Below are 21,833 nucleotides of genomic sequence, written 5' to 3'. Positions count from 1 at the left end.
TGAGCTGTCCAAGGCCAAAAGGTGTAGATGGAGAAGAGCAGGAGTCCTAGAACTTTACCTTGGGGGACACTGACAGATAGGGGGAAAGTGAGGAAGTGGTATGTGAGTGGGAGGTGCCGAATGTCCGGTCTGTTAGGTATGAAGAGATCCAAGATAGGGCTAAGTCTGTGATGTCGAGAGATGAGAGAGTCTGTAGTAAGAGAGATTGGTCCACTCTGTCAAAGGCAGATGATAGGTCTAGGAGGAGGAGGACAGAGTAGTGTCGCTTGGACTTCGCAGTTATTAGGTTGTTGGTGACTTTAGTCAGGGCAGTTTCAGTGGAGTGATGCGGTCAGAAGCCAGATTGTAAGTGGTCAAAAAGGGAACAGGAGGACAGTTCAAGGTGGACGTGTTGTTCCAGTAGTTTGGAGGCATAGGGGAGGAGTGATATGGGGTGATAGCTAGTCAGAGAGGGTGGGTCAAGGGAGGGCTTTTTGAGGATGGGTGTGATCGAGGCATGTTTGAAGCATGAGGGGAAGACACCAGTTGTTAGTGACAGGTTCAAAAGGTGGGTTAGGGTTGGGATGAATATTGTAGTGAGGTTAGGGATGAGGTGGGACGGGATTGGGTCAAGTTCGCAGGTGGTGAGGTGTGATTTGGAGAGTGGAGGAGAGAATTGAAGGTGTTGAATAGCTGATTAGGGTTGTGAGATAGGGAGGATATGAGAGATGAGAAGTATGTTTGTTTTGCTGCAGTGAGTGTGGACTTGAAGGTAGTGAGGGACTGTTTGAATGCGATGAATTGCTAGTGGAAGTGGGACCTTTTCCATCTCCGCTCAGCAACCCTGTAGGCCCTTCGCAGTTCTTTAGTCAGGTTGGTGTGCTAGGGTTGCCTGTTGAGTGTGCGAGCTGTGGTATGTGTGAGGGGGGCGACCGAATTGAGAGCTGCAGCTTTTGTGGTGTTATATAAAGTGGCAGGAGCATCTGCATCGTGTAAGGAACTTCCGTCTGTAAGAGGGAGGAGGGATTCAGAGAGTGAGTGTAGGTCAAGGTGTTTGAGATTTCTGCGAGGGTGTGCAAGTTTGTGGAGTGGGGATTGTGGCCCTGGAGAGGAGAGGGTAGAGAATGTAAATATGTTATGGTCAGATAGAGGGAGAGGTGAGTTAGAGAGGTTAGATAGGGAACAGAGGTGGGTGAAGATGAGGTCCAGTTTGTGGCCATCTTTGTGAGTGGGGGAAGAAGACCATTGATCAAGGCCGAAGGAGGAAGTGAGGGATAGAAGCTTAGAGACGCAGGAGTGGGAAGTGTCAATGGGGATGTTGAAGTCACCCATGATGATAGTGGGGATGTCAGCGGAAAGGAAATGAAGCAGCCAGGTGGTGAAGTGGTCGAAGGAAGAGGTGGCTGGTCCTAGGGGGCGGTAAATGACAGCCAGCTGGAGGTTGGAGGGAGAATAGATGCGCACAGAATGCACCTCAAAAGAGGGGAGAGTAACGGAGGGTAGCAGTGGGATTTGGGTGAAGGAGCAGTTATCTGACAGGAGAAAACCTACTCCTCCACCATGCTTGCCGTTGGAGCGGGGTGTGAAAGATGGAGTCCACCATATGAAAGTGCAGCTGGTGAGGCCGTGTCAGAGGGGGTAAGCCAGGTTTCAGTGATGGCGAGGAAGGAAAATTTGTTAGCGATGAAAAGATCGTGGATGTAGGAAAGTTTGTTGCAGGTGGAGCGAGTGTTCCATAACGCTCCTGTTAGTGGGACTGGGGAAGTGGGATCTGGGCTGATGGGTATAAGGTTTGAAAGGTTGCGAGAGTTTGTGACAGATCGCAGATAGAAGGCGGAAGTGACTGTGGGGATGAGCTGAGGAGGGCCAGGATTTGGAGAGATATCGCCAGCAGTCAGAAGGAGCAGAGAAAGTGTTAGCAGGTGGGAGCAGGAGAGAGCATGAGGTGGCCGTCTGTGTTTGGAGACACAGGAGTGAATATATTGTTTACACCTTTATGATAGGAGATCACATGAACATATACAGTGGGGGAAAAAAAGTATTTAGTCAGCCACCAATTGTGTAAGTTCTCCCACTTAAAAAGATGAGAGAGGCCTGTAATTGACATCATAGTTAGACCTCAACTATGAGAGACAAAATGAGAAAATAAACCCTGAAAATCACATTGTCTGATTTGGAAAGAAATTTTTTTCAAATTTTGGTGGAAAATAAGTATTTGGTCAATTACAAACAAGCAATATTTCTGGCTCTCACAGACCTGTAACTTCTTCTTTAAGAGGCTCCTCTGTCCTCCACTCATTACCTGTAGTACTGGCACATGTTTGAACTTGTTATCACTATAAAAGACGCCTGTCCGCAACCTCAAACAGTCACACTCCAAACTCCACTATGGTGAAGACCAAAGAACTGTCGAAGGACACCAGAAACAAAATTGTAGCCCTGCACCAGGCTGGGAAGACTGAATCTGCAATAGGCAAGCAGCTTGGTGTGAAGAAATCAACTGAGGGAGCAATAATTAGAAAATGGAAGACATACAAGACCATTGATAATCTCCCTCGATCTGGGGCTACACACAAGATCTCACCCTGTGGGGTCAAAATGATCTTAAGAACGGTGAGCAAAAATCCCAGAACCACACGGGGGGACCTAGTGAATGACCTGCAGAGAGCTGGGACCAACGTTACACATGCTACCATCAGTAACACACTACGCCGCCAGGGACTCAGATCCTGCAGTGCCAGACGTGTCCCCCTGCTTAAGCCATTACATGTCCGGGCCCGTCTGAAGTTTGCTAGAGAGCATTTGGATGATCCAGAAGAGTATTGGGAGAATGTCATATGGTCAGATGAAACCAAAGTAGAACTGTTTGGCAGAAACACAACTTGGCGTGTTTGGAGGAGAAAGAATGCTGAGTTGCATCCAAAGAACACCATACCTACTGTGAAGCATGGGGGTGGCAACATCATGCTTTGGGGCTGTTTCTCTGCCAAGGGACCAGGACGAATGATCTGTGTACATGAAAGAATGAATGGGGCCATGTATCGTGATATTTTGAGTGCAAACCTCCTTCCATCAGCAAGGGCATTAAAGATGAAACGTGGCTGGGTCTTTCAGATGACAATGATCCCAAGCACACTGCCAGGGCAATGAAGGAGTGGCTTCATAAGAAGCATTTTAAGGTCCTGGAGTGGCCTAGCCAGTCTCCAGATCTAAACCCTATAGAAAAACTTTGAAGGGAGTTGGATGTCCGTGTTGCCCAGCGACAGCCCCAAAACATCACTGCTCTAGAGGAGATCTGCATGGAGGAATGGGCCAACATACCAGCAACAGTGTGTGCCAACCTTGTGAAGACTTACAGAAAACGTTTGACCTCTGTCATTGCCAACAAAGGATATGTAACAAAGTATTGAGATGAACTTTTGTAATTGACCAAATACTTATTTTCCACCAAAATTTGAAAAAAAAATCTTTTCAAATCAGACAATGATTTTCAGGATTTGTTTTCTCATTTTGTCGCTCATAGTTGAGGTCTACCCATGATGTCAGTTACAGGCCTCTCTCATTTTTTTTTAAGTGGGAGAACTTGCACAATTGGTGGCTGACTAAATACTTTTTTCCCCACTGTATGCATCACCTAAACATCTGCATATTGGTCCCTTTTAAAAAGAGGACCGGTGATCAGGTCCAAAATGGCCAGTTTTTGCCTTTATATTTTTCTTTGTTGTGTTTTTAACCCCTTAGTGACCAAGCAAAAAATTTTCAAATCTGCCATGTGTCAGTTTATGTGGCAATAACGCTGAAATATTCCAACACATCACAGTGATTTTGCGAATGTTTTTTCGTGACACACTGTACTTTATGTTAGTGGTAAATTCAAGTTGATATGTTTTGAATTTATTTATAAAAATATCAGACTTGACAAAAATGTCAAAAAATTTGCAATTTTTTAACTTTTAATGTTTCTACCTTTAATGCAGGTAGTCATATCACATAAAAAATAAGTAATATTTACCTTATGTCTACCATACATCAGCATGGTATAAAATTAAGCAGTAATTTTTTTTTATTTGTTTTTCAAAAAAATTTACAAAACCAATTTTTTAGGGACATGTTCTGTGTTGACATAACTCCGTTAACCATCTAGATTCAGTTATTGACGGCAGAGTCTACGGGGGGTCAAACAGCCATGTCAGTTCCAACACTGCATGTGGCTGATGCAGAAGAGTGTCAGAACAACCCTTTTAGAATGCTGGGGGTCTAACTGCCGCCTACAATGCACAGGAAATTAAAGCGACCACAAAACTGCTAAAGCGCTGGATTCCATGATCAGTGGCGCTCCCAATCAGTCTATGCAGGGCGCTGCGGCACAGATCCTTTTCAAAGAGGTCAAGTTGTGGCCCCCGGCACAAGCAGGATCCCCACCACTCAGGGAAATAATCTACAAAGGGGGGTGCAGTGCTATATAAACACATAAGAAGCTCACCAGCAAGTCCGCGGATGGAATGCTAATTTTTAGATACAGAAAGGATAGAATAATTATAATCTGGCAGGTAACCGCTACACATTCATTCTAGCATTACGAGTAGCAATAAGGGAGGACCAGTAATAAGATGGCAGCAATCCACAAAACGGCAGCTTTAGACTCTGGATAACTCCACGGCTTTTACTCACCTTTTGGATGAAGCCTTCTACTTTGTTTTGCAAGCCCCACCACTTGAACTTGACAGTCACTAGCTTGTATGCACACATATGGGGCACGTCTTTCCGTTGTGCCAGTGTTTTCTACAAGAAGTAATGCACATCACACATAAGGCTTATAAATGTACAAACAGTGGTGTATAGTACAAGAGCTATAACCCATGTACAATCAAGTAGAATAATTAGAATGGGATTTATTCTCACAAATATATGCAATTATTACGCCAAGCTTAAAGGGAACCTGTCACCAGGTTTCAGATATGAGATATGGACATCACCTTTTATGAATGATGTACAGCATTCTATAATGCTGTATACAGTGGCATGTAAAAGTTTGGGCACCCCTGGTCAAAGTTAGTGTTATTGTGAACAGTTACGCAAGTTGAAGATGAAATGATCTCTAAAAGGTCTGAAGTTAAAGATAACCGTTTTCCTTTGTATTTTAGGCAAAAAATATATATTTTTTAATCTTTTACATTTTAAAAATGACGAAAAAGGAAAATGGAGCTTGTAAAAGCTTTTTTGTAGCAAGACAAGAGTCTTTCAATTCTTGTTTGAGGGATTTTCATCCATTCTTCCTTGCAAAATCCTTCCAGTTCTTTGAGATTCCTTGGTCATCTTGCATGCACTGAGGTCTAGCCACAGATTTTCATTGATGTTCAGAAGAGGGGACTGTGAGGGCCATTGTAAAACCTTCAGATTGCTCCTTTTGAGGTAGCCTATTGTGTATTTTGATGTTTGTTTAGGATCATTAACCATTTGTAGAAGACATCCTCTTTTCAACTTCAGCTTTTTTACAGATGGTGTTATGTTTGCATCAAGAATTTGTTGAAATTTCATTGAATCCATTGTTCCCTCTACCCGTGAAATGTCCCCTGTACCATTGGCTGCAACACAACCCCAAAGCATGACTGATCCACCCCCATGCTTAACAGTTGGCGAGATGTTATTTTCCTGAAATTTGGTGGCCTTTTTTCTCCACACTTACCTTTAATTATTGTGGCCAAAGACTTCTATTTTAACCTTTTCGGTCGACAGAACTTGTTTCCAAAATGTATCAGGCTTGTTTAGATGTTCTTTTGCATACTTCTGATGGTGAGGCTGCAGGAGAGGTTTTCTTCTGAGGACTCTTCCATGAAGGTCATATTTGTGCAGGTGTTTCTGAACAGTAGAACAATGAACCACAAAGCTAGAGTCTGTTAAATCTTTCTGTAGGTCTTTTGAGGTCAAGCGGGGGTTCTGATTTGCCTCTCTAGCAATCGTACGAACGGCTCTCACTGAAATTTTGCTTGGTCTTCCAGGCCTTATCTTGACCTTCACTGTTCCTGTTAACTGCCATTTCTTAATTACATTTCAAACTGAGGAAAGGACAACTTGAAAACACTTTGCTATTTTCTCATAGCCTTCTCCTGTTTTATGGGCCTCCACCATTTTCATTTTCAGAGTGCTAGGCAGCTGCTTAGAAGAACCCATGGCTGCTGTTTTTTTGGCATAAAGTTAGAGGAGGCTTGGTTTTTATAAAGCTGGGAAATTTTCATCACCTGGCATTTCCTAATGATGGTAGTGAACAAGCCATAACCCTAACAGGCTAATTAAGGTCAGAAACCTTGGTCAAAATTATCAAAGCACACAAATCTCCAAGGGTGCCCAAACTTTTGCATAGGCCCATTTCCCTTATTGTAATTTTTTAAAATGAAAAAAAAAAAGACCATCTATATACTTATTTGCCTAAAATACAACTGAAATATGTCATCTTTAACAATATGCCTTTTAGAGATCATTTCAACTTCAACTTGCTTAACTGTTCACAATAACAGTGATTTTGACCAGGGGTGCCCAAACTTTTACATGCCACTGTATCTGTCCCCATCCCGACCTGAAAGAAGAAAAGAGAGCTTTTATTATACTCACCTGGGGGGCGGTCTGGTCCCAGGTGTGTTGCTCGTCTTGGTCCGGCGCCTCCCATCTTCTTAAGATCGCCAACCTCCTTCTTGCTTCGTGTGGATGACGCGTCCCTCCATCATCTCGCTCCTACGCAGGAGTACTTTTCTGCCCAGTTGAGGGCAGAGCAAAGTACTGCAGTGCGCATGCGCCGAAGCTCTTTGACCTTTCCCTGCACACGGCAGTACTTTCCTCTGCTCTTTCTTCTCTTTCAGGTCGGGTTCGGGGCATTTATACAGCATTATAGAATGCTGTACATCATGAATAAAAGGTGATGGCCGTATCTCACCTTGGCCAAACCTGGTGACCAGTTCTCTTTAAAAGGGGTACTTCCATCTCCAAGATCCTATCCCAATATGTAGTAGGTGCAATAATAATAATAACATTAGCACACCTCCAATTAGAAATGCAGTATAGTTCTTCTGATTCGCTATGTCGCTTACCATGTGCAAGCATTGCAGTAGCTTAAGTATCCATGGTTACGACCACTAGCAACAAACTATAACTAGCTAACTGTCACTATATGAGTAGTAGTAACCATGGATACCTAAGCTACTGCAATGCCCTGCACATGGGGTAAGCGCCGTAATAAATCAATAGAACTGTACTACATTTCTAATTGGAGGTATTTGTAATATTATTATCATTACACCTACTACATATTGGGATAGGATCTTGGAGATGGAAATACGCCTTTAGGAAAAGATCTTGGATTATAGCAAAACTTTGGCTGCTACCCCATAATGGTACCAATAAAAACTACAGCTCGCCATGCAGTAACACAAGCTCACAAACAGCTCCAGCAACAAACAAAAAAAATAAAGTTATGAGTCTCAGAAAATGGCGACACAATGGCTCGGAAATGACCTGCTGGAACAGAGCAGTGGCAACACATCCCATATGGAACTGCTGAAAAAACTGCTGTACTCTGCATTTATGTCAGACCTATAGCAATGAATAGAGAGAGCCTCATTCAGATTCCTGTTCTCGGGATCGGTGGGGGTCTCAGTCAGACTCTCACTGATGAGCAAGTTATTACCCATCCATTGGATATCCTATGGATAGCCAATAACTTCTAATGTTTGAAAAAACCCTTTAAAAGTGGACACATCTATAGGAGGTGGTGCTCCTAATGTTTTTTTTTTTCCGGCACGCTCATCAGTGCACATTGTCACAACATTGCAAATAATTATGACAATTTGGCATGTAATTAACCATCATAACTTCTGAAAAAGAAGACATAGAATTACCTTCCAATCAGGAGTTAGGGGTCCACGTCCAGTCTTACAAGACTTATATTTTGCTGGGTCTTCATCTGGTTTATAATCCTATAATTCCAAGAAAAGTAAATGTAAAAAATATGCTAAAAATATATCTAAATAAAAGTATACTGCTGCTTAAATTAGACTCCTTGAGACTGTATATCTGCAGGGAAAAGATGCCCCGAAGTCATGAAGAGGCACATGCCACTTCATAAAGTCAGCACATCTCATCAGTGATGTGCACCTTGCCAGAAATGTTACTCCACTCAAAGACTGGAGTAACATTTCTGGAGTAAGAAACGCTCACACTTGATGGATTTGACGGGTGTAGCCAAGCCCCATACAGCCCTCTCCCAAAGCTCTGCCCATTTTAATGATGCAGCCAAAACTGGTGAGAAAACACCAAAAGTTGCTAAATTTTTGCACAGCTCCACGTTGCGGAAAAAAACTGCAAATTTGACATATCAAGGATAAGTGCAATAATTATATTTAAAGATAAAACTAAAGTATTTTCTGTGACATTTAATAGGAACGGCTAATAAAATATAGGCAGAGATCAAATATAGGCGGCTTGGTCATCTCTAGACATTAGAGGAGTTTAGAGACCAACCTTAGAGAGGACCTGACTCCTATCTGCAATATCAATTTGCACAACTTCCACATTCTTCCAGACATCTGAGTCTAATTTATGTACCTGAAAAAAAAAGATAAGTCATGAACAGAGTAGGTATGAAATATTGATTGTTTAACCCAATAATAGTCCTTATACAATAATGACAAGAACACAATCTAGAAACATAGGATTTATGTTTAAAGATGCATCCTAACCACAAGAAATGATATCCATTGGAATGGATCAACTATCCTATGGACAGGGAATCAATGTGAAAGTAGTGAACAACTTCTTTAAATATCAAAAAAAATATTAACAAAAGGTATTATAGAAGGTCTAGCTGAATGTAGATAAAAAGTAACTATTAAAGAATTATTCTTACGTGTCCTCTTCAGGAGCTCACCACTCTCCAGACTTCCAGCTTCCTGTATGCTGGGAAACGGTGTACTCCTGAAGAGTGACACTTCGGAACAGTGACATAATTGCGCTGCTGGACCCACTAATGCGAGCTTTAGATCAATGCTTACAGCGCTAGATTAAAAAGAGATTGTAAGCACTGCTCATGCTCGGCCATGCTGCTAGACAATTGTAACCATTATTAATGTTGAGATAATCCCTGTAATTACTATAGTATATTACAGAATACAGACTACATATGATTTCACCCATCTGCTATACAGCAATAAGGTCTTTGAATACCTTTGTGTACACTGCAATCAGTTATTGGCATCAGCTGGCTAGTACAGGTCGCGCCTTTGATGCAGGACTTTACTGTGCAGCATATACATACACGATGCGTCAGCACACTGCGATTAATGAATACATGAGCTCCAATATTGTTGCAAACGTTAAAAACAAAGTACTTAATTATCGATTTTTGATTAAAAGAGCGTAAAAGCCATCCAACCACGTCAAGGTGTACCTAAATAAGGATGGTCCTTAAACACCATTATCCTACCTCTCCATTTGCCAAACCAGACTCATCAGAATGGAGAAGTGAAAAGGAGACCAGCCATAGTTTGCAATTAAAACCTTGTGTGGGAAAAATGTGTGGATAAGGGTAGTGGGCTCTGCAGAGCTATTGCTAAAAATATGGGCCCTATTTTTTTTTTTTTTTTTTTAGTATATATGGAGGTGTGTGGCCCCTTCAAGAGCTCAGCACTTTCCCATACAAGGCTTTAATTGAGAGCTATGCCTGGTATCCTTTTCCCCATTCAGATGAGGCTGGTTTGGCACATGGAGAGGTAGGACAATAGTGATAGGGACCATCCATATTAGAGGTACACCTTGACATGGTTGAATGGCTTTTGCACTCTGATCAAAATCTACTAAGTACGTTATATTTTTAACATTTGCAGCAATATTGGAGTTCATGTATTCATTATTCGCAGTGTACGGACACATCGTGTCTGTACATGTTTGTATTTTGGCCACACAAAGTATTTGTGCACCTATACATTAATTTAATACTAAAAGGTAAGCGGGCCCTATTTTTATTTTTTATTGTGCTGCAGTAAGACTTTCCCAACTAACCACATCTCAACTACTGGCCTACACTGCGGATCTTAGTGATTGGCTGCAGTGGTCACGTGGGTTAGTCATCAATGTCATTGTTGCAGGGCAGACAGACAGGGAGAACTGAAGCAGCAGATTTAAGAATTATGTACTTTTACTGCAATCTTTTCAGAAAAATAATTTAGATATATTTGTTTGACAAGTGCTTGATAATATCAAACCGTAATCGGTCTTGTTTCTGTATCCCTAATACTTTCATTATATATAATGGCTAAAAGCATAACAATGGAATCTGGAACATGAAAAAAAATATGATGAGGCAGCAAATCCAATTGTACATATTCCTTTAATGAATCTGGAACATGGATTCACCCCTGAAAAATACGTAAAAAATACAGAACTGCCGGCTGTGCCGCCGATGTTCTTAGCGGCTGAAAGCATTTGATGATTGGAGTGATTCCCACGGCACTAGAGACCGTAATGAAAAGGCTCAGTGTTCACCACTTACATTGTCTTGTGTACCCAGATCTGGCTTGTGCCACGTCTCAATCTTAATCAAAAAGTCATCCTTCATGTATTCATTCTGCAAAGTAAGTAAAAGTCCTGAGTATCCAACATATCTAAAAATAAAAAGAGCATCATTCTCCTAAATAATAAGATTATTAGCTACTTAAGATTTTCTAGTAAAATATTACATGCTGCCTGGGAGCACGGAATGAATGAATTCAGTCTAGGAGAACAATCAGCGGGACCAAATTGTTATTAAAATCATTCGTAGGCAAGAGTAATGTATATTTAATGCCCATCGTTTCAGTGCATAGTAGAGATTTACTCCTCTTTATAACATTATAATCTCTGGTATGGTTTACAGACTTGAAGTTAAGTAGCGGCGGCCCCGAGTAAATGATTGTTAATACTGCAGACAGCAATTCATGGGGATAATTACACAGAGCTGTAAAAGCCATTAATACAAACACATTCCCCAATGAGCAACTAGGAAAACGGCCCCTGGGGAAAACTTCTCGCTCTCAAAAAAAATAAGGAAAAAGCAGTAAAAGTGTTTTTGCCCCAGTGCAGAAACAGCTGCTGGCACTGTGTACTAGAGCAGGCAGCGAAAGGTCACAGTGCTGGCACAGGCGCCAAGGGATCTGCAAGACGTCACCTACCAGCTACAGGATCACACAATATTGTCTGATGGGAGCAGAACTAAAAGTTACCCAGAGACGCATGGATCAGACAACTTGATGCAGCTCCTAAAGCTGGCCATACACGTTACATGTGTATCCGCAAATTTTAAAGGGACCTGACTAATGTGTATAGGGTGGGGGTCTCCCTGATAGAGTAGGTAAGGATCAGACAGTCAGGTTACACATGCCCAATCCTTCAGTTCAGTGGGAGATGAGTTGCAGAAAGAGGATTCTAGCCGCTTACTCCACTCTCCCCATAGAGAGGCGGTCTGTGCAGGGGGATAGGGGGAGCCGCACAGGAGCCCTTTTCTGTGTGTGCCTGCCCCAAGCTCGATGTATCAGGAGAGACAGCCAGCTATGTGATGACTATGGTAAATTTTGGAATAAGTTATAGCTTTGACATTCCTACATAACAGGATAAATTTGGTTGAATTTCTTTGTATCGCAGATGAAAACGAGCCGATAAGTGACCTGTGGGTAGTTTTGCATCTTCCCTTCCATTTGATACCGGTTAAACACATTAGATGTCTGCGTTTTGTAACTAAATGTGTCATCACCGGTATCACTAAACTGGTGAAGTTTCAGAGGAGTAATGTCGTATTCTAGGAAAATAATGTACTTACTGTAATTACTGCTCGATAAAGGCATGGAAAGAAAAGGAGGGGAAAAAAAAAGTTAGTATATGACATTTCAACAAGACAAATATAGAGGTTTCCTATATTTTTATTACAAAAAGTCATAAAATATTTAATGCTGTCATTTCAATGTGGCATATAATTATATAGCAGCTCCCTTCAACCTCAGAGCTGCATGGAGCCAAACACCGAACTCTATGGGCCCCATCCGTACTTCACTAAAAAACAAATTTTATATATATATATATATATATATATATATATATATATATATATATATATATATATATATATATATATATATATATATATATATATATATATATATATATTTTTTTTTTTTTTCCCCAATGTATTTACCTTTTGTAAAAATTTTAAATATATAATTTTTAGAAAAGGTAAATACAATGGGTAAAAGAGAGCCCTTGAGTTGCATGCATAAAAGAAAATAGTATAAGGGGCACCACATAGTGCTCCATACAGTATAAGGGGCCCCACATAGTGCTCCATACAGTATAAGGGGCCCCACATAGTCCTCCATACAGTATAAGGGGCCCCACAGAGTCCTCCATACAGTATAAGGGGCCCCACAGAGTCCTCCATACAGTATAAGGGGCCCCACAGAGTCCTCCATACAGTATAAGGGGCCCCACAGATTCCTCCATACAGTATAAGGGGCCCCACATAGGGGTGGTGGTTCTGGTGTCGCGGGCCAGAGTTTGACATGTATGCCACACCGCTTCAAACTTCCTCAAACATTTAGCTATACCCCCTTCCCACTCTACTGATATTATTCATCTTAGAGATGATGCCCTCCACTGTGAGCGGGGCGGGTTGAAGCCAATGGACAGCTATAACTTTACGAGCTTGATAGAGCAAGAGCTCAGTTCCAACCGAGCTGTACGAGTCAATACCTGGATTATTTAGTAAATCTAAAATACAGGTCTTTGGTTCCTGCAGTATCACAATTGTATAAACCCTGCTTATTATATTTGGGACCCTACCCAGCAGAGACCAAGCACCCTACACTCCCACATAACATGGAGTAGATTGGCGTGTTTAATGTCACACCTAGGACACTGCAATCTGTTCTTGCCCCTATTTTGAGAAGACTGGAGGTAGATTTATACTTTCTATGTATCAAACATAACTGAGATCTACGTTAGGCCTCACGGAGACACTACAGGTGTTACAGCAAGAATGTCTGCCCATTCCTCATCAGTAATGGCCCCCACAGCTCCCTCCAACTTGGTTTCTTTAGGGGGGAAGTGACCCGACTATGTGGCTAACAATCTCCTATCGATGTAGGAAAGAACACCTTGTATTTCACAACGAGCAGCAATAAATTCAAGAAGAGGGTGTGTACTGATAAGAATAGGTGCTGCTTTAGCTTGGGTCTCTAATGTGTGTCTCAACTGTAAGACTTGAAAAAAAATATTTTGGGGAATATCAAAGTCTAATTAAAGCTGGTCATAGATTTTAAAAGGTTCCCTCATAATATAAATGTGAAAAGATGCGAAATCCCCCTTTTCTCCCAAGGTGAGAACCCTCCAGTCTGAAGAGTTTTGGGCTATCAGGGTTACCCCACAGAGGAGAGCATGCTGTCATTTTGATACAATAAATGTTTTCTCTTCTGCAGATCTAGCAGTGCTCTGAATGCTGAGCTCTGTATAGCCCCGCCCACACCATTGATTGGCAGCTCTCTGTGTATACTGTACATTGATAGAAAGCTGCTAATCAGTGGTGGAGGCGGGATTACACAGAGCAGGAGGACTACATGGCACGGGACACCTAGTCTTCTAGTGATAATCTCCTGCTGATAAACCACTGTTTTTAATGGAACAGCAGCACACAGCCCAGTAAGTGACACATCGCTGGAATCAGGGTCTCAGTCACTACATCATGCTGCCCTCAGATTACATAACAGACACCTGCTGACTGACTCCCCTTAATACGGTGCCATACAGAGGCACTGTACAGTAGCACGCAGAGTGCTTATAGTTCTGCAGGTTCTCTGTGTAACCAATGGAGCTGAGCAGAAGCAAATTTATTTTTTATATTGATTTATCAACTTCCCCCTTCTCATTTGATTATTCTAGAAAACCACTTTAATATATTTGTTACTGGAATCACTCCCAGCAGTATCACCTGGTGACAGAATTGGCAGAGAATCTAATTATTGGCTACCTGTGGGTATCATCAGCATGATGTTGGACTGAGCAGACATTTACTATGTGCTCATAGGTATAAGGCAACCACACATGCAGGCACATTGAACATGATTACCTTCAGCTCAAAATTCCAAGAAAAGTTGCACCAACTGATCCTTCTTAATGTGACTAAGTCGGGGGATACCGTTATGCAAGGAGATCTCCGCAGGAAGACAAACACCAAAAACTAAGGCCATCCTAGCCTCTCTCTAGCCCTCATGCCTTCCCCCAACCAAGGTAACAAGATGCTTGTCAGAATGGCTTGCATTATTCATGCTGAAGACCAGTGCAAGTGAGAAGCACAGCAGATAAGGTAACAATGTCACAACTAGAGCAATGATCTGCAGAAAAAAGGCCGGTCTGCAGACTAGTAACAAACAGCACGACTGCACAGTGCATGATAGGAGACAGGACGGCTTCTCATCAGCCGGCAGTCTCAATACTCACTGGTCCTGCAGTAGGGGTAAGCGTTCCAGGCCTTCTCGTGCATATTTAGTGCTCCTTCAGGCGCCAGCATCCTTACAAATGTAGGTACTTTGCTGTAGACAAGACACACAGTTTAGATCTGTGGACACCGACTGCAAGAACGTCCCGATTCATAAACACAAAGAATCAAACAAGAGACCCCAAAGTGTCAATGAGCAGGCTATTTCACATGCCACAAAAAAAAATATAAGATAAAATTTAAAATAGTGAAAAATACTACTAAATATCTCAACTTTGCATCTATAAGTTACCATGGGTCAACTCCTCACTATGTGTCCTACTAAGATATAGAAATATATAGGAGGCTCCCAACATTATCTGTGGGGGCGGGGGGGTGGAGAGTAGGGAGGCCCCTATACACATTAGACGGAGGGTCCATCCTGCCAATATTGGCAAGTTCAGATAACTTTGGTCTAATATGTTTTGTAGCATTAACACAACAAGAGCCACGTCTCGTATAGCAGCCCACCCGTATTGGAGTGAAGGGGGCTGATCTGCAATATGACGCTCAACCTGTAGACATGTAGCAGTTTTGGAAAGGAATTATGTCCATCTGTCTAATCCTGACAAATCCCTGTGACTTTACCCAGCAAATAAAATATATATAAAATTACCTTTGTAAATGGTAAATCTTGTGTGTGTATTGTCCTTTTTCCCCATCCTTCTCGTAAGGCTCATTTACAAGTACTTCCACACCTTCCCCTCCTCCTGTTTCGTTCTTGCTGGCTTCTGCTACCGAGTAGAGCTGGCCCACTTGGTACTAAAAGAGGAAATACAAATAGTTAATTTGGCATACACAGGGTTACTCTGAATCTCAAATGGCAGAGGTGGACAAAAGACCACCTCTGATTAGAGGATCATAATCAGACCCTCCAGGAGCCAACAGGACAGTGGTCCAAAAATAAAGTGACCTCACATAAAAACAAGGTAGTGAGTAAAATACCTAAATGCATTGGATCTCAGGTCAGCGCTGTCAGATTTATTGTCAAAACATATAGAAGTGACAGGAAGAATTAGCAAAACTGGTTCTGGTAGGGTACATTAGCACTTTGTAGTTTTGCGATTGTTAGCTAAAATTACTGTTTTTTTTCTTTGTTTTTAGTTATATTTTTTTTAAAGGGCATCTGAAGAAAACCTATCTATTGCTCCAGGCCGCCCATTATTAACCAGTGCGGTTTTAAAATAATAAAGTCAGATATCACTTGCCCTCCCCGGGTCCAGCGCTGGCTCTTCGCCACTGCTCTGGTTTTGTACACTGCCGCAGCAATGATGTCACAACCACAGTGCACATCACTGCTGCAGCTAATCACCGACCTCAGAGGTTCTGCTGATGCAGACGGCGCGGAGCACAGTGACTGGCTGCAGCAGTGATGTGTGCTGTAGTTGTGACGTCACCGCTGCAGGCAGTACACACAGACCAGAACAGTGATGGATAGTCAGCAAAGGACCCAGAGTAAGTATTAGCTATTATTTTAAACATATCGTTGGCTAGAAACCCGCAACTGGAAAACTCCTTTAAGGAGGACCTGACCCCAGATGTAAAGCGGGCAGTTTTTGCTCTTATTTTATTCCAGTTGCTCACCTGAGTTTACAGCTATTTTTTTTTTTTAATAAATCCACTATACGATTACAGAGCTATAGACCTTTTTAATTACTGCCCATTTTTACGTTATTAAACAAGGAGTTATATCTTTAGGCTGCTCAATATTACACTAAGAACAATGCCCCCTTGATTAAGAGCATAAAAACCTAGGGGCAGTTCACAGAAATCAGGGTGCCTTATAGCGAAGTTATGACCACTGATATAGTGACAATTAACTAGAAGCTAGTGGTCGTAACCATGAAAACTTAAGGTTTTGCAAATGAGGAAAGACATAGCGAATCAGGAAACTATACTACATTCCTAATTGAAGGCATTTGCTAATATTTTTATTACACCTACTACCTATTGGGATATGATCTTGGAGATAGGAATACCCCTTTAACCCCTTAAGCCCCGAGGGTGGTTTGCACGTTAATGACCAGGCCAATTTTTACAATTCTGACCACTGTCACTTTATGAGGTAATTACTCTGGAACGCTTCAACGGATCCCCCTGATTCTGAGATTGATTTTTTCGTGACATATTGTACTTCATGATTGTGATAAAATTTCTTCAATATCACTTGCGTTTATTTGTGAAAAAAACGGAAATTTGGCGAAAATTTTGAAATTTTCAAAATTTGAATTTTTTATGCCTTTAAATCCGAGAGATATGTCACACAAAATAGTTAATAAATAACATTTCCCACATGTCTACTTTACATCAGCACAATTTTGGAACCAAAATTTTTTTTTGTTAGGGAGCTATAAGGGTTAAAAGTTGACCAGCGATTTCTCATTTTTCCAACAAAATTTACAAAACCATTTTTTTAGGGACCACATCACATTTGAAGTCACTTTGAGAGGTCTTTATGACAGAAAATACCCAAAAGTGACACCATTCTAAAAACTGCACCCCTCAAGGTGCTCAAAACCACATTCAAGAACTTTATTAACCCTTCAGGTGCTTCACAGGAATTTTTGGAATGTGGAAGAAAAAAATGAACATTTAACTTTTTTCACAAAAATGTTACTTTAGACCCAATTTTTTTTATTTTCACAGGGGTAACAAGAAAAAATGGATCCCAAAATTTGTTGTGCAATTTCCCCTGGGCACGCAGATACCCAATATGTGGGGAAAAAACACTGTTTGGGCGCACGGCAGGGCTCGGAAGGTAAGGAGCGCCATTTGACTTTTTGATTGTAAAATTTGCTTGAATAATTAGAGGACGCCATGTTGTGTTTGGAGAGCCCCTGATGTGCCTAAACATTGGAGCTCCCCCACAAGTGACCCCATTTTGGAAACTAGACCCCCAAGGCACCTATATAGATGCATAGTGAGCACTTGGAACCCCCAGGTGCTTCACAAATTGATTCGTAAAAATTAAAAAGTGTTTTTTTTCACTTTTACGAATCAATTTGTGAAGCACCTAGAGGTTCCAAGTGCTCACTATGCATCTAGATAGGTGCCTTGGGGGGTCTAGTTTCCAAAATGGGGTCACTTGTGGGGGAGCTCCAATGTTTGGGCACACAGGGACTCTTCAAATGCAACATGGTATCCGCTAACAAATTGTCGGCTCAAATTGTTAGCGAACACCATGTTGAATTTGGAGAGCTCCTGATGTGCCTAAATAGTGGAGCTCCCCCACAAGTGACCCCATTTTGGAAACTAGACCCCCCAAGGCACCTATCTAGATGCATAGTGAGCACTTGGAACCCCCTGGTGCTTCACAAATTGATTCGTAAAAATGAAAAAGTGAAAAAAAAAACACTTTTTCATTTTTATGAATCAATTTGTGAAGCACCTGGGGGTTCCAAGTGCTCACTATGCATCTAGATAGGTGCCTTGGGGGGTCTAGTTTCCAAAATGGGGTCACTTGTGGGGGAGCTCCAATGTTTGGGCACGCAGGGGCTCTTCAAATGCAACATGGCGTCCGCTAACAATTTGAGCCGATTTTCCATTCAATTTGTTAGCGGACGTCATGTCGCGTTTGGAGAGCCAGTGATGTGCCTAAACAGTGGAGCTCCCCCACAAGTGACCCCATTTTGGAAACTATACCCCTCAAAGATTTTATTAAGGTGTATAGTGAACATTTTGAACCCAGAGGTACGACACAGAATTTGTTTACATTAGGTCATCATATTGAATAAGTTGTCATTAGTCTTGAGCGCAAGTGCTCACTACTTGAGTTTGCATCGGGTACTCAGGTATGCACCATGTACAGCATGTGCTCGAGTGACATGCTCGGGTCCCTGCTCCGCATGTTTCACGGTTATTAGACACCCAAAAAAAAACATGCGGGGATCGCTCGTGCATGGCAGGCAATCCCTGTAAAGTTTTTTTGGCCGCGAAGCCTATGGGGCAGAGACTCGAGCATGTCACTCAAATACCCACGATACTCAATGCATACCAGAGCACCTGATGCAAACTCAAGTAGCGAGCACTTGCGCTCAACACTAGTCGCCATATCGTCATCTTTTTTTCTTTTGAAAAAAATCCCAACCCCACCCCAGCCCTAACCCTAGCACAACCCTAACCCTAGCACAACCCTATCCCCAAACCCAGCCCTAACCCTAGCCCAATCCTCACCCAAGAGTTTATTTTTGACGCCGTTCCTCGTGCGGTATAAGTGGTTAGACGACTTTATTCTTCGGGTTGGTGCAATTACAAAGATACCAGAATCATATGGGGTTTTTATGACTGACAGCTGTCACACACTAAAAGACGCATTTTTTGTAAAATCTAGTTTTTGCATCGCCATATTTTGAGAGCTATAATTTTTCCAGATTTTGGCAGACAGTCATGTGATGGCTTGTTTTTTGCGGGATGAGTTGACGTGGTTATTGGTGCCATTTTCAAGCACGTGACATTTTTTGATCGCTTTCTATTCCGATTTTTGGGAGGCAGAATAAACAAAAACCAACAATTCAGGAATTGAGTTTTTTTTTATTCTGTTCCATGTGTGGTAAAATTGATAAGGCAGCTTTATTCTTCAGGTCAGTACATTTACAGCGGTACCACATTTATATCGGTTTTCTATGTTTTGCACTTTTACATAATAAAAGTAATTTTATAGAAAAAATTATTTTTTACCATAGCTTTATTCTGAGAGCTATAACTTTTTTTTTTTTTCGGCTGATGGAGCTGTATGTTGGCTTGTTTTTTGCGGGACGAGATGACGTTTTCAGCGGTACCATTTTTATTTATATTTGTCTTTTTGATCGCGTGTTATTCCATTTTTTGTTTGGCCGTATGGTGATAAAGCATTGTTTTTGCTTCGTTTTTTTTTTTTACGTGTTCACTGAAGGGGTTAACTAGTGGGACAGTTTTATAGGTCAGGTTGTTCCGGACGCGGCGATACCAAATATGTGTACTTTTATTGTTTTTTTTGTTATAATATTTATTGATGGGTACATTATATTTTTATTTTTGGTGGATTATTATTATTATTTTTTTATTTTTTTTTTTCACTTTCTGGGTGTTTTTACACTTTTTTACTCTGTCCCACTCTGGGACTTTCACTTTTTTTTCTCTGATCGCCTGCATGGCACAGGAATGCAGCACCATCCCTGTGTCATGCAGGCTGTCAGCGCTGGACGGGGAGAAGATTGTTTGGAGATGCACTGCGCATGTCCAAACAAGCTTCCTGCTGCCTGGTGACCCGGATGTTGTCACGACGACATCGGGTCGTCATGGCAACACCCGGGAAGCCTTTGCAGACAGCGCTGGAAGCCGGAAGAGGAGGTGAGTATCTGCGATCACATCCCCTTGCCCCCGCAATGCTGCTATCGACTTCGATCGCAGCATCGCGGGTGTTAATGTGCTGGGAGCGGTGCAGGGCCGCTCCCTGCACATTGTCACAGCTGACACCCGGTACTATCAGCTGACACCCGGCGGCGATCGCGCCCGCACAGCCTGTGTGCGCGCACGATCGCGATGACGTACTAATACGGGTCTGGCTCTTAAGTCCCAGGGCACAGACGCGTATTAGTACGTCAGATGTTGTTAAGGGGTTAAACATGTGAAATTCTGCTCGATGGGGTTGAGATCTGGTGATTGACTCGACCATTGCAGAATATTCCACTTCTTTGACTTCTGTGTTGCTTTCTCTGGAGGTTTCGGATCATTGTCCATCTGTACTGTGAAGCGCCGTCCAATCAACCTTGCTGCATTTGTTTGAATCTGAGCAGAAAGTATCGTCCCGTACACTTCAGAATTCATCTGGCTGCTTCTGTCTTCAGTCATATCATCAATAAACACTAGGTGACCCAGTGCCACTGGAAGCCATGCATGCCTATGCCATAATACTGCCTCCACCATGTTTTACAGAAGGATGTGGGGTGCTTTGGATCATGAGCCATTCCAAGCCTTCTCCATACTTTCTTCTTCCCATCATTCTGGTACAGCTTGATGTTAGTTTCATCTGACCTGTGAATGCTTTTCCAGAACAGGGCGGCTTCTTTAGATGTTTTTTTGGCAAAGTCTAATCTGGTCTTTCTATTTTTAAGGCCGATTAATGGTTTTCAGCTTGTGGTGAATCCTCTGTATTTGCTCTCATGAAGTCTTCTCTTTATGGTAGACTTAGATACTGAAACACCTACTTCCTGGAGAGTGTTCTTCACTTGTGCAGATGTTGTGAAAGGGTTTTTCTTCACCATGGAACAGATTCTGCGACCGTCCACCACTGTTGTCTTTCATGGACGTTCAGTCCTTTTTGATTTCCCAAGATCAACAGTGAGATTTTTGTTTGTGGACTGTTGATTTGGCCACTTATAATATTTTTGCTGTCTCTCTGATTTCTTCTTTTTTTCCGCCTAATGATGGCCTATTTCCCTTCCATTGAGAGCTCCTTTGACTGCATGTTGTGGGTTCACAGCAACAGCTTCCAAATGCCACATCCAGAATCAGCTCCAGACCCTTTTACCACTCTTCACTGTGGCACTTGTTGGTCGGTGTCTGCTGTGAAGAATAGCTGGCATCCGTTGGGTATGGAGCGGGCTTAGTTGGTGAGCCCGTTGCACGGAAATTCTTCTGACTTTTGCAACATATAAAAGGAAGATGTCTGGAGAAGTGAAAGACTCCGGGCAGGGCCAATATGAATTGAGCCTCCCCCAATGACCTAGCTTCATGTAGAATCATGCAGCATTTGCAGTCTGTTTGCAGATATACAGTATGAAAAACTCTGACATGTATGGTACTTGTTTCCATAATATCCCATTCACTTGACAGGTGACAAACAAGTTTTTTTCCCCCAACAGTATGTAATAGCAAAGTCTGCTGCATTATTACATACAAAAGGCGTCTTGCAAGAAGACATACCACACAGTATGGTGTTTTTTTTTTCTATATATGCACGCTATATACCTCTGATTTACACTGCAAACAGGAGTACACAGATCCTTATATTCATATTTTTTTTAATTTTTTTTTTAAATGTGAAGGAGTGCGTGATAGAAAATAACCCAAATACATGCAGATGACTGAGCAGATATAACCACTTTGAGAACTGACAGATTATAAAACACTGTGGGATAATGAAAAGGATTCCGTCATCTGTGTTATACCGCGATTCCAGATTATATTCTGATCACAATGAACGCATAGCCTCTTCAAGGTATACTCCAATTTCATGGATATTGCCCCGCAGCTCCCGTATAGGTGCCGCTCTCTGCTCTACAGGTCACATAACACATTATAAGAGGATCAGCTAGTCCCAGAAGCATTT

General features: G+C 42.0%; 1 protein-coding gene across 1 annotated transcript in view; it reads right to left on the bottom strand.

Moving 5' to 3' along the window:
- PITPNA (phosphatidylinositol transfer protein alpha) overlaps window positions 1-21,833 on the bottom strand; it is a 76,638-nt gene that overhangs the window by 25,813 nt on the left and 28,992 nt on the right. The window contains exons 3-9 of the mRNA XM_073667737.1: window positions 15,141-15,286; window positions 14,488-14,579; window positions 11,819-11,826; window positions 10,517-10,591; window positions 8,491-8,574; window positions 7,869-7,946; window positions 4,651-4,761 (exon numbers count right to left, since the gene is read on the bottom strand). Of these exons, the coding sequence (XP_073523838.1) occupies window positions 4,651-4,761; window positions 7,869-7,946; window positions 8,491-8,574; window positions 10,517-10,591; window positions 11,819-11,826; window positions 14,488-14,579; window positions 15,141-15,286 (594 nt within the window). The remainder of the gene's footprint in view (window positions 1-4,650; window positions 4,762-7,868; window positions 7,947-8,490; window positions 8,575-10,516; window positions 10,592-11,818; window positions 11,827-14,487; window positions 14,580-15,140; window positions 15,287-21,833) is intronic.

This window comes from Phyllobates terribilis, unplaced genomic scaffold, assembly GCF_046119375.1.
Source record: "Phyllobates terribilis strain yellow unplaced genomic scaffold, ASM4611937v1 Scaffold_2__4_contigs__length_985480577, whole genome shotgun sequence".
NCBI classification, from domain to species: Eukaryota; Metazoa; Chordata; class Amphibia; order Anura; family Dendrobatidae; genus Phyllobates; species Phyllobates terribilis.
Note: the sequence above shows the minus strand (reverse complement) of the source record. Positions and strands in the feature narration are given on the sequence as shown.